This window comes from Crocodylus porosus, unplaced genomic scaffold, assembly GCF_001723895.1.
Source record: "Crocodylus porosus isolate Cpor-Errol unplaced genomic scaffold, CroPor_comp1, whole genome shotgun sequence".
Classification (NCBI taxonomy): domain Eukaryota; kingdom Metazoa; phylum Chordata; order Crocodylia; family Crocodylidae; genus Crocodylus; species Crocodylus porosus.
The window spans coordinates 44,647,228-44,658,899 of NW_017728907.1; the positions used below are offsets into that span (position 1 = coordinate 44,647,228).

Sequence of the window (11,672 nt, forward strand, 5' to 3'; positions counted from 1 at the left end):
TCAGATCACCCCTGAGCCTGCGCTTTTCCAGGCTAAAGAGTCCCATGGCTCTCAGCCTGTCATCGTAAGATCTGTTTTCCTGACCTCTGATCAAGGCTTTATTCAAGCCTTCTGTCAGGGCCCGGTAAGCTCAGGCCTCTGCCTACCATGCCGCTGCCACTCAGGAGAGCACAAGCCCTGCAGCCGATTCTCAGCTCGGAGCGGCATGCAGGAAAAGCCGCCGTAGTGCTGGGCATCACTGCAGAAACTGAAAGTGGGGGAACAGCTCCCCACTGTGATGCAGACACCTGGGGCACCTGTGGCTTGGGTCCACCTGCAATTCTGCTCCCACAGCTTTGAAAGGACTGAGAATTAGAAAAGGGGCAGAGAGGAGCAACTGGGCTAAATCAGGAGGACACGAGGGCTGGGTATCCTTTGTGTGGCCAGAAGATGAAGTGGGATCAGAGAGGGGTCTAATATCCTGCATGCCATGAGCACAGCGAATGGGGATCTGCTGGTCATCATATCCCTGAACAATTGACCCAGGGGCTACCAACTGCAGTGAACAGGTGACAGATTTAAACCTAGCAGGAGACGCCAGTGAACATGTGGAACTTGTGGCCAGGGGAGGTGGAGAGCACAGCTGGGGTTCGAAAGGAACTGGACCCGGTCCCGAAGGACAGATCTATCAACAACTCTTAACCAGAACCAGGACCATCACCTCATGCCCTAGGAGTGCAGACAACAACGACAGCGACAAATGGGACAAATCACTCTAGCGATGGCTGGTTCTGTACTCCCCCTCCAGCAAGTTTGCTCCTGCTGCCCTGGATCTGAACCATAGGACACTGCTGCTGCACCTGGGCCCTGCTGCATGGAAAAGCCTCCCTGCTGCAGGGTGGCAGCAGCTGGCCCCTGGCCTGGACTGGCTGCAGCCTAGAGTGGAGCGAAAGGGCCAAGCAGCTGAGCCAGTACAGGCCCCTGCTCCCTCCCACCCCGGTGCTAGAAGAGAGGAGGGCCAGGCTGGGGGCTGTTTGCACTGCCTGCACAGCCCTCCCCTGCACCGACTCAGGCACTGCAGCCCTGGCCCCCAGCCGAGGAACAGGAGTGGCCCCTGCCCTGCTGCTGCTGCTGCCTTTAAGTAGGGCTCCCTCCCCCCAGCACTTAAGCCTGGCCCAGCAAGGGCAGACATAGTGTCCTGCCCAGCCCACAGGAAAAGGGAGAGGCTTAGACTGGACCAGGCCTTGGCCAGCAAGGGCAGGAAGGACCATGGGTGGAGCCAGTTGGTCTGTCTGTTTATTTCTGATAATACAAGAGCAGCGCAGCCGTGCTCCCTCCCCCAGCCTTCAGCTACAAGGAGCTGGGGACGAGCACTGGGCCCCAGACACTGGCACCAGGCACCAGATGGACAAGGCACAGAGGAGACGGGCAGCACCAGGGAGCCTGGGCCAGGCTGGAGCGGGAGTCAGCCATGCTCTTCCCTGTGGGAGCAGAGCCATAGGCTAGTGCCTGCCCCTGGCTACCCAGAGCCACCACAGGGGATTATTGCTCCAGCTCCAGCTGTGTAGGAGTTGAGGCAGGAGCGCAGCTGCTCTGCTCTGCTCTGAGCTAGAGCAGGACCCAGGGCCACATCCCACCAGGTGCCAGGGCCAGCACGGCAGTGGAAGTCCCTGCAGCAGCAGAACAGCCTGGGGTGGGGGGAATAGGGCGGGCAGGGAGTGTGCACCTCTGCAGGGTGCCCTGCATGGGGCAGGCATGGCCCGAGCTCAGGGGAAAGGTACTATCTACAGCTGCCACCCAGAGCACTGTGGTGGAGTAGAGCAGGGCAGGGGGAGCAGCTGCCAGCCCCATTCCTTATTCCCACAGGCCACAGTGGTGGGTGACAGGCAGCATGGACACCTGCAGGGGCCTGGGGAGATGCAGGGCTAGGCCCAGGTTTGGTCCTAGGTGGAAGGGAGGGGCCCTGATGCAAGGGGTGGTCACAGGCACTTGGGGAGGTTTCTTCAGAGACACGAGTGAGGCAGGAGCCCCATGGGGAATAGAGACCATGGCTCATCTGTTCCCAGTGGGGTAGGAGACCATGGCCTGGGGCGATGCCGAGCAGGGGGCAGACAGAAGTGCAGGCGGGCCCAGGCCCAGGGCCGTGGGGGACAGTCTATAGGCACTTGGTTTGGCAAATGATGCCCAGGAGCAAGGGACAGGTCCCAGCGGCCTCCACCCCGGGGCACTCATGGGCTCTGGGAGGACCGTGCCCTCTAGTTGGCCTTGACCTTGCCATTGGCATGGAGGCTGCTAGTAGCACCATTCTGCAGGGGAGCCAGCTCAGCCCTCTTGGGCAGCCGCTTGCCCTTAGTGTACGACTGGTACCAGAAGTTGGAGAAGAGGATGAAGAAGATGGTCCCATAGATCCAGATGAGGTGGATGAAGATAGGGAATTGGTAGCTGCAGCCAGGCATGAAGTAGTACTGCGAGATGTGGATGGAGACGACCACAAACTGCAGCTGTGGGCAGAGCATGGGGGAGGGTCACTCACAGCTGCAGACAGTGCCCCCACGCCAGTACCCAGGGCCACCACTAGCAGCAGCTCAGATGGGCACAGCCCCAAGTCCTGTGCTGCAGCTGGTGCCCACAGCATCCCAGCCTTGGTGCACTGGGTTGGAGCCATGCACTCACCAGCTGAATGGCCGTGATATGCTTCTTCCACCACAGGTACTTCTGGAAGGCAGGGCCGGCAGCTGAGAGCCCATAGTAGAAGTACATGACAACATGTACCATGGAGTTCACCATGGCATGGAAGGAGCCCATGCCACCTGCCAGGCCAAGAGGGTACATTAGTGGGGGAGCCACAGAGCCCACAGGGGAAAAAGGACCATCGTCCATCCTGCTTGGGGCCTTACCTGGACCAAAGCGTGCACCCCACCACCAACTCCAGGGCAGGACGGAGTGGTGGAAGACATGCAGGAAGGTGACCTGCTCACTCTTCTTCCGCACCACAAAAATCACCTTCAAGCAGAGCAGAACAGAGAAGCCGATAGGTCAGAGCCAGGGGCACCACTGCAGGTGGGGCAGGATGTGGGTGCCCCTAGCCCTGCCCCTCCCTGCTCAAAACAGCACTCGCGAGGAGGGGCCTCCCAAGGTCAATGCGACACCAGGAGCTGAGCCTGAGCCCACTGCCAGGGAGTGCCTAGCTCACCCCTGGCCCCGAGGAGCAGCAGCTACAGACCCCTCCTCCCACAAGAGAATGCATTCTCCCCTCATTACTGTGGCCAGGGGGTGAGCTCAAGGACCTCTGTCAGCAACACTCACCGTGTCCGTGAGCTCGATGAACTTGGAGAAGACGAAGAGCCAGGCGACACGCACCATCTGCAGCAGGGCACAGCCCACATCAGGAGCCTGGGCCCAGGCAGTCCTCCCAAGCCTCCATGAGGATAGTCCCCCCCACCACCACTGCAGGCAGCCCCCTCCCCCCCAGCTCAATACCCTGTGCAGCAGGCTGGGGTCAGAACCCTCCCAGTACAACCACGGAGACCCCCCAGCAGGGCCCCAGCAGCTTTCAGCACTGCCAGAGCCCACGGCTCCTGTGCAGGGGAGACAGCAGAGTGGTAGGGCTCAGCAGTAGGGGCAGTGGCAGCAGCAGCGGTGCAGGCATGGAGAACTCACCCGAAGGGCCTGAGGGCTCTGGGAGGTGTCCACAGGGTCACACTTCCAGGTGTAGCCAGTCAGCCAACCCGCCATTAAGAACTGCAATGAGGGCAACGGTCAGGGCCCAGCCAGCCCGCGGCCCCAGGTCAGCCCAGGCTGGGCACCAGCAGCAGTGCCCCGAGAGGCAGGGCCGGTGGAGCTGTGGCCTCACCTCATAGACAATGTAGAACGAGAGTCCCACCAGGAAGAAGTTGTACACCACCATGAACTTCTTGAGGTCCAGGGGCTTCCTGCTGGCCATTATGCGGGGGCCCAGAGACAGCACGAAGTACACGTAGCCCAGCAGGATGCCCGTCACGAGGAAGGGCGAGTCCATCAGCGGGTAGTCGGCAATCCGTGGGTCTGTGGGGTGGTGGGGCAGTGAGGCCAGGCTGCTTCCTCTGCCCAGCCCTCATGCCCTGAGCTCTGCACAGGGCAGTGTCAGGTGACACCTGGGTCCCAGAGGGGTGCAGGAGATTCCCACGGGAGCCCCCACACCACGTGGGGCTGGCTCTAGGCCACAGCAGGGCCTGGCCCAGCTCCATGCACATTCCCCAGGCACAGTGCAGACATACAGGGGTGCCACACAGCATGAAGGAGCTAGGGGCCTGCCCAGATATAGGTAGAGGTCAACTATCATGTGGGGCAGTCCACACACCCGGGGGTTCTGCAGCCGTGACACGACTGGGCCTGAGGGGAGGCAGCTCCCAGAGGGACATGGGCATGCACCCGGCAGGGGCAGCCCTCACCTGCTTTCTTCATGAAGTTGCGGTAGGCCATCACAATGCCCTCCATGGTGGCGGGTGGCAGAGCTGTAGAGAGAACACAAGGGTTAGGACCCCCCTAGCACTCACGGCAGCAGCAGTATCCCACCCACGACCGACTATAGCTTTGTGCTGCTCATGGTGGCTGCTGGTGCCACACAGCCTCAGACCCCCACTCAAGCTCCCAGCAGGTGGGGGGCTTCTCCCCAGCAGCCTGCCTCCTCAGACCTGGAAGCCCCAGCCCAGATCTGCATTGGTTTTAGCTCCTGCCCACTGCCCCTTGCCAGCAGGCCCCCCAAAAGGAAATGGGAGTGAGGGCAGAGGCAGCCAGCTCACAGCCCTGCTCTCTGGATTTCAGTGCAGCCCCCCCCAATAGTGGTGAAGCTTGGGTGGCAGGGACCCCCCGGCCCCTACAGGATGCGGGCAGATTAGGGCTGCATAGGGCAGGGTGTAGCCCAGAAGCAGGCCCTAGTCCAGCTGCAGCACCCCCAGGACAGGCACTCACTGGGGAAGGTGAGGGCATCAGACATGCCACCCCAGCCCACCCTGATGTGCCTGCCAGCCCCACCCCACACACCGTGGGCTGCACCCCCCACTCCAGGGCACCCCACCCAGGACAAACCAGAGCCGCACCCACCGCCGCCTCCGCCCCTGTTATCTTACAGCCCTAGGCGGTTCCAACAGCTTTCTCAGGCAGCGGTGGGAGAACTGGTCTGTCCTTCCCCTCGGGGAGGGGGAAAAAAAACCAGGTGGGAGAGCAGGGCTGAGGGCACTGCAGGGGTCAGCTTGTCCACCCCACAGCTCCGCTGGGACCAGGTCCCAGAAGCACACCATGGCCCTCGCCACCCCCACAGTAGCTCCACCCTGGCTGGGCAGAAGAGCCCTGCCAGGTCCGCGCTCATGTGGGGAGAAGACGGAGCAGCTGTCCCCACGCTGTTTAGGGAAGAGGCGGCAGCAGGTTCCTCTAAGCCACGGCCCCAGGCACCGCCGAGTCACCAGCCACCCCCAGCCTAGCACTCGCGTGATGCCATGCCCAGCTCCTGTGCCCCCTGCCAAGGGCTGCACTTGACCTTGGTCCCCACACGCACCTGCTGCCTCCATCACCTCCACAGGCCGAGCCAGTGCCAGCCCCAGCCCCACAGTGCCTGGGTGAAAGGGCTGTACCTGGGGCAGGGGCTCCAGCTGGGCAGCTCTCCCGTCAAGGGCAGGGGGCACAGCCCCTGCCTTGAGGCCCACATGAACTCCTACCCATGGACAGCCACTAGCCCTCCTGGCACCACAGCGGGGGGGGCGGGGGTTGCACCACGCCTGGAAAGGAAACAGCACTCAGCTTCTGGCTGGCAGCCCTGGGCTCTGCCCAGGAGACCCGGCACCTGCTCCCCTTCCCTCGTGCCTGGGACCAGAGCCAGGAAGCCAGCAGGTGCCTGGCACAGGCAGGGCCAAGGGGGAATGCAGGCAAGGCCCCAGCTGGGAGCGAGCCAGCCTGCTGGCATGCAGGACAGGGCCTGGCACCTGCAGGGACAGCACAGCCAGACAGGGACTGCGTGGGCCCAGGAGGCCAGGCCCCAAGTCCACCACCCACAGGTGCCAGGGACAGGCCTCGGCCTACTACCAGGGGAGTGGCTGCTGGACACGCCTGCACAACACTGGATCAGGGAAGCCTGCCCACTGCAGGGCTCGAGGTAGGGGCCACACAGGCCATCATCCCCTTCCACCCCCCCAACCATGGCCATAGCCTGGAGGGGCCTGTGCAGCAGCCCACGAGGGTCCCTACAGGCAGTGGGTAGGGAGAGGTTGCTCCAGGGCAGGGCTCCAGTCCCAGCTGTGCTCTTGTCTTCGTTCTCACCCAGGCCCCGCTGCTGCCAGACCCTGGCTGCAGACCAAGCCCCACGCTTCCTCCAATCCCCCAGCAACGGGGGACCTGCCAGCCCTGCGGAAGGAGGTGCCTGGACCCCCATCCCCAGTGGCCCAGGACAGCAGCAAGTCACCACAGCAAGAGGTAGATCACCGCCACAGCCGCCAAGCAGCACATGCCCCCTCCCAGTGGTGCCGACTCAGGGGTCCCCTCTGCCGCCCCAGCTGCAAGCCGCCCAGCCAGACAGGCGCTCCTCACGCAGGGAGGCCCCAATTGTCCTGCCTCGGAGGGAGGCCTCCTCGGCGCAGCCTTCACTCACATTCCCTCCACCAAAGCTTGGGCAAGAGAAGCGGCAGCAGCCACCAAGGCAAGAGCAGCACAGGCAGGGGGTTTAAAAAGGTCCAAGAGATAAAGGCTGCTTGGGGTTGTAGCGTGGTCTGATTCCTGTCAGATCTGGATCAGGACAGGACATGCTGCAACCAAAGACAAGCTCGTCTCACTTAGGCAGGACATGAGCTCTGGGGCCACTCCCTCATGCAACAGCTCTGCAGGGTCCTGGCCACATAACAGGGCAGCACAACCCAGGTCCAGCTGGGAAACGGTGCTCTTCTGCCTTGACAGTCCTTCCTGACCAGTGCCTGTCTGTGGCCAAGCCAACAGTGAGGGGAAAGGAGGGCTCCTACAAACCTGAGGCTACGCAAACTACCATAGAGCAGAGGCATTTCCAGAACACCATTCTGGCACTACCCTTCATGGGCTCCATTGTTGCTAGACCCAAACCAAAAAAAAATTCACTTGCACTTGTTCTCTGGAGCACAAAGTCCAGCTTCACTCGGACTTTCCTTGGCTCCCAGAACGGCCCTTCAACACCAAGACCCTGCTCTGCCCCCAAGGAGGGGGCTCAAAAGGGGCCACCAGGAGGCCCCTGGCCCCAGGAGCAGGTCAGACTGGGCAGATCTGGACACGGAGGCCTGTGGCACATGAGCTGGTGAAGCCCCACAAAGTTATCCACAGGCTGGCAACACTTCCCTCCCCCAGCAACAGGCAGAGCAATGCTTTCATGCCTCAGAAAAAAGGTGTGGACAGGGGCCAGGCCCCAGGAGAGCAGCAGCCCAGCACTAGGCACCATCCTCATGAGTACCCAGGCTGCAGATCAGACCGTCACCGCACCCAGGATGGGGCGTGCCCAGGCAGCCAGTTGTACATCCTGCTACGGCACCTAGCTCTCAGATCCAGCCGTCACCTCTGGATGCACCTGCTGCCAGGCACCCCAGCCCCATGGTCACCAATACAATGAGGCACCATGCAGACAACCCTCGCTGGGGAGCAGAGCTGAGCAGGGCAGGGCAAAGTGCCAAGGGCTTCCTAGCAGGAGAAGGTCCGGTGCTACGGGGCAGAGGGGCTGCCTGCGGTGCCAGGGCACCCTACTCCTCCTCCTACACCCCCCGTAGTCTCAGAGCAACTGCTGCTTGGCCCGGCCACTTGCCGCTCAGGGAAGGCTCACTAGTGAGCCTTCCCAGACAGCCGAGATGGACCTGCCCCCAAAAACTCAGTGGGTTGGGGGTAGAGGGGAAGGGAAGGGAAGGGCATGGCATGGCATGCAAGCAGGCAGGGGCAGCTAAGAGCCCCCCCAAGCAAACCGCCCGAAGCATGAAGAAATTCAGCCATAGTCAAGCCTCAGACAGAAGCCAGGAAGCCTCAGCCCAGACATCCTGGTGATGGACCCCCACAAGGAACAGCAAGGGGACAGGTGTGTACACAAGAGCCAGAGGCATGTGGGGATGACACCTCGTGCCCCACAGCAGGGAGCACCCAGGCACCTGGTACCATGCAAGAATAGCTGCCCCGTGTCAGCACCGATGTAACCCTGCACCCACGACAGCAGCCTGCTGGGGCTGGCGAGGGAGGGAGGCAGCACAGATGACAGCAATTCTGCCTGTGGCAGACCACCACGGCTCAGGGTGAGGTTCCCGGCCAGGGTAGGCAGCCAGGGCCTCTCAGGCCGAGCCAGTGGCACCAGCCCACCGAGACAGAGGGTGGGCTGCACTCAGGAGCCAGCACAGAGTACCACACCCCCACCCGGGGGGGGTGTCACACCGAACTCTGCCAAGTTCTGCCTGTAACAGCAGACTGACGCCCTGGGTTTGGGGACATCCCAACCCAGTCTCTGCTGGGAGCTTCCAGCACTGTACCTCCCAAGCTCCCAGGATGGCAGACACACTGTGGCCTCCAGCCCAGCACAGCTACCTGGGGTCTGCCCCAGTGCAGGCAGGCCCAGGTGGGAGACTGCCAGCACCACATTCACGGGGATCCTGTCCAGCAGAACCAGTTCTCCCACCCGAGATGAGAAGTGCAGAGCTCCAGTAACTTAACAGCCCAAGGCCGGGGCAGCTACGCATCAGAGACAGATTGCACGTGCACTGCACACCCATGGTGCCCCAACCCAGCTGCCACAGAGCAGGCAAGCCATGCAGGTCCCTACCTCATGCTCAGCTCCACACTACACCACTGCTGCCTTCCCCAATGGATTTTGTGGGCCAGCTCAGGGCCCCAGCCACAGCTGGCCAAGTGCTCCAGTAGGGCACTTGTGTGGCCATGGGGAGGGTCCTGGAGGGCCCCATGGCAGAGTGCAGTTGCAGTGTGGGCTGGAGCCTGCTGGCCAGGACTCTATTTGACTGCTGCAGATTCGCCTAGTCACTTCCTGCTGTGCCAAGGAGGCTTCCCCATTTGCAGGCAAGAGGCAGTGCTGCCTGCCTTGCCAGGAGCTTCTGCCTGGCCCCACAGCCCCCTGGATGGAGACCCAGAGAGGGCAAAGGACTCAAAAGGTCTTTCTGCCCCAGTACAGGAACCAGCAGGGACATCTGGGACTGGCACGACCCACGCAAGCCTGCAGGGAAGAGCAGGGCCTGGTACCTCCGAGAAGCGCAGGGGGCAAAGGACCGAGCCAGGGGCAGAACACACATGGTGCCAAAGCCCATGCCAGAGACAGACACCCAGAAGCAGAATAGGGGGAAGCATGACAGTGTGGAGCACAGCCCCAGCCCCAGCCCCACCCAGGCCAGGTATCCGGAACTGGCATCGTCCTCCCCTCCCCTCTGCGGGGGGCACGGAGCTGTGGGTGCTTCCGTGGCCCCTGCCCCTTCCAGCTTGCTTACTACAGGGGCCTTGCCCCGTCTGCAGGGACGGAACAGCGCAGCGGCTACACAGGGCTGGGCGCTAGCCGGGACAGCCGGGAGCAGCCAGAGGCTCTGGCAGCGCAGGAGAGGAGAGGAGGGCAGAGGAAGAGCGGAGTAGACGTCAGAGAGCCAGCACTTCCTGCCGAGCCCAGTGGAGGGGAGCACGGCAGCGTCAGCAGCAGCAGCAGCAGCGTGCCAGGGATTAGGGCAGTCCTGGATGGGAGGGAGAACAGCAGTGACTCAGGGGGCGGAACGCAGCAGCCTTTGGGCACGGGGCTGGTGGAGGAAGGGAAGAGCAGCTTCCAGACAGGGGAGAGCTGGCCTGGCCCAGCCCTGCCCTGGCACCAGGAGCCAGCAGCACAGGGAGGGCATGGCTGGCAGGCACTGCCCAGCCCAACAGGGCCTGCACATGGCCAGTGTAGCCACCACTCACAGCTCCTCAGGAATGGGCCTGCAGAGCCACGCCCGGGCTGGAACAGCTCTGAGGACCCGGCCTGGCAAGTAGAACTGGTAACACCTGCATGGAGTCAGCCCTGAGCAGCTGCTGGATGCTTCCCGGCCCGGGCACGGCCCACAGGCTCTGGGGGCCCAGGAAGAGCTCCACCCATGGCAGAAGTCCAGCCCCTCTCACAGGGCTCCACCACCCGGGCAGGGCATGCCCACCTCACCCTGCCCGCCATGGCCAGAGCAGCCCATGGCCAGAGCAGGGCCAGCACCTGCAAGACCCAGACCGCCAGTGCCATGCCACCGTGGGGAGGACCATCTCTTCACGGCATCCCTGGCCTCCAGCCATTAATCATTAGACACAGCTGGAACCTTTGGACCGCCCACCCGCCAGTGCGCCCACAGCTCTGAGCACGGCCGTCCCCAGAGAGGGGTGCGAATTAGGGCAACCACCCTAGCCTCAGCTACAACCTCCCAATCCCCGTCCTTGAACTGACTCGTGCAAGCAGAACAGCTGTGCCAGGGCTTCGCAGAGCCTGGCCGACAGCCAGCAGCCCTTGGCACCAGCTCTGGGATCCCCACGCTCCCTGCCCTGCGGCATCGTGGCCGCCCCACCTCTGACAGGTGGATCAGACGCTCCGGCCAGCACAGTCGCTCTGTGGGCAGGGCTCATGCAGCACCAGGCCCTGCCGTGCAGCACATGCCAGCCACTGCCCACGCAGGGCCTGCCGGCATGCACCCCCCACTGTGCGACCTGCCCGGCACCCTTGTCTGCCCAGGCAGGAGATGCACAACCCCGTCGCACCCCCACAAGAGCCGAATCCCGTGCCCCTTCCCAAACGGCAGCCACGCTGGCTTCTGCGGGGCAGCAGAGGCAGCTGTGTAGAGCATCCCTGGAGCAGCTTGCCCCAGCACTGCTGCACAGCAGGTGTGACCACCCCTTCCCACACCCCTGGCTGGGATCGGGGCTCGCTCCAGCACAGGGACCTCCCCATCCCATCAATACAGGCCCTGGCACCCGGGCATTTGCCCTGGCCACGTGCTGGCCTGAGCAAGGCAGGGCTGGGTGGGGTCACAGGTGCTGGACGCCTGCAGTGGCCTCATGGCACTGGCCCAAGACAGCCAGGTGCATGTCTTGGGCTCCTGGGCCAGCCCAGCGCTCTTCCAAGACCTCTCCACAGGGCTGCCCGGGAGGCAGGACACCCCAGGGTCCCACCTGGCTGCCCGACAGGCCGTCTTGCCCGGCTGGACAGGGTGATGGAGCCCCCCTCCCACCAGCGCTCCAGGCACAGAGGCCACACACCTCCACGCGCCCGCTCTCAAAGCCAACATTGTGCCAAGGCAGCGCGAGGCCTGGCACGGCCAGCCGGCACGAGGAGGCGGGGGGAAGAGGAATCTCTCAATGGCACATTGATGCCGGCTGCGTGGGAGACGCGGCTCTGGCACTGGGCACGGCAGAAGGGGAGCATGCTGCCCTCAGCCCAGCAGACCCTGGCATGCACCTTGCCGCCCCGAAGCCTGCGCCCCAGCCTCCCCCGGGCCGCAGACAGGGGCCGCACGGCCGGCACGACCCGCCACGGCGCTTGCTCACCTGGGCTGTGGGCAGGGACGGCTCTCGGGAACGGGCCGTGCGCGGGCGCTTCAGGCTGCGGAGAAAGAGATGCCTTGGAGCTGGGCGCTGGGCAGGAGGCCGGTGCCCTGTGCAGGGGGGCAGGAGCGCAGCTCCAAGGCCTGGCCGCGGGCCCCGGCACCGGGGACAAGTCCAGCACGGGC

General features: G+C 63.5%; 1 protein-coding gene across 1 annotated transcript; it reads right to left on the reverse strand.

Annotated features, from left to right (window-relative positions):
- Positions 1-1,253: 1,253 nt before the first annotated feature.
- Positions 1,254-11,509, reverse strand: ELOVL1 (ELOVL fatty acid elongase 1). Its single transcript, XM_019531267.1, has 8 exons — positions 11,491-11,509; positions 4,410-4,472; positions 3,833-4,023; positions 3,640-3,720; positions 3,286-3,342; positions 2,877-2,982; positions 2,653-2,789; positions 1,254-2,480 (listed from the first exon to the last, which is right to left on the reverse strand). Exons 2-8 carry the CDS (start codon positions 4,453-4,455, stop codon positions 2,235-2,237), a joined length of 864 nt encoding a protein of 287 aa, XP_019386812.1. The 5' UTR covers positions 4,456-4,472; positions 11,491-11,509; the 3' UTR covers positions 1,254-2,234.
- Positions 11,510-11,672: the final 163 nt, after the last annotated feature.

Excerpts from the sequence above, each read along its gene's own strand:
- ELOVL1 (XM_019531267.1), bottom strand. The coding sequence starts at position 4,455 with ATGGAGGGCATTGTGATGGCCTACCGCAACTTCATGAAGAAAGCAG. Across the intron at positions 2,790-2,876 it reads GGGTGCACGCTTTGGTCCAG|GTGGCATGGGCTCCTTCCAT; the intron begins GTAAGGCCCCAA and ends TTGGCCTGGCAG. Across the intron at positions 2,481-2,652 it reads ATATCACGGCCATTCAGCTG|CTGCAGTTTGTGGTCGTCTC; the intron begins GTGAGTGCATGG and ends CTCTGCCCACAG.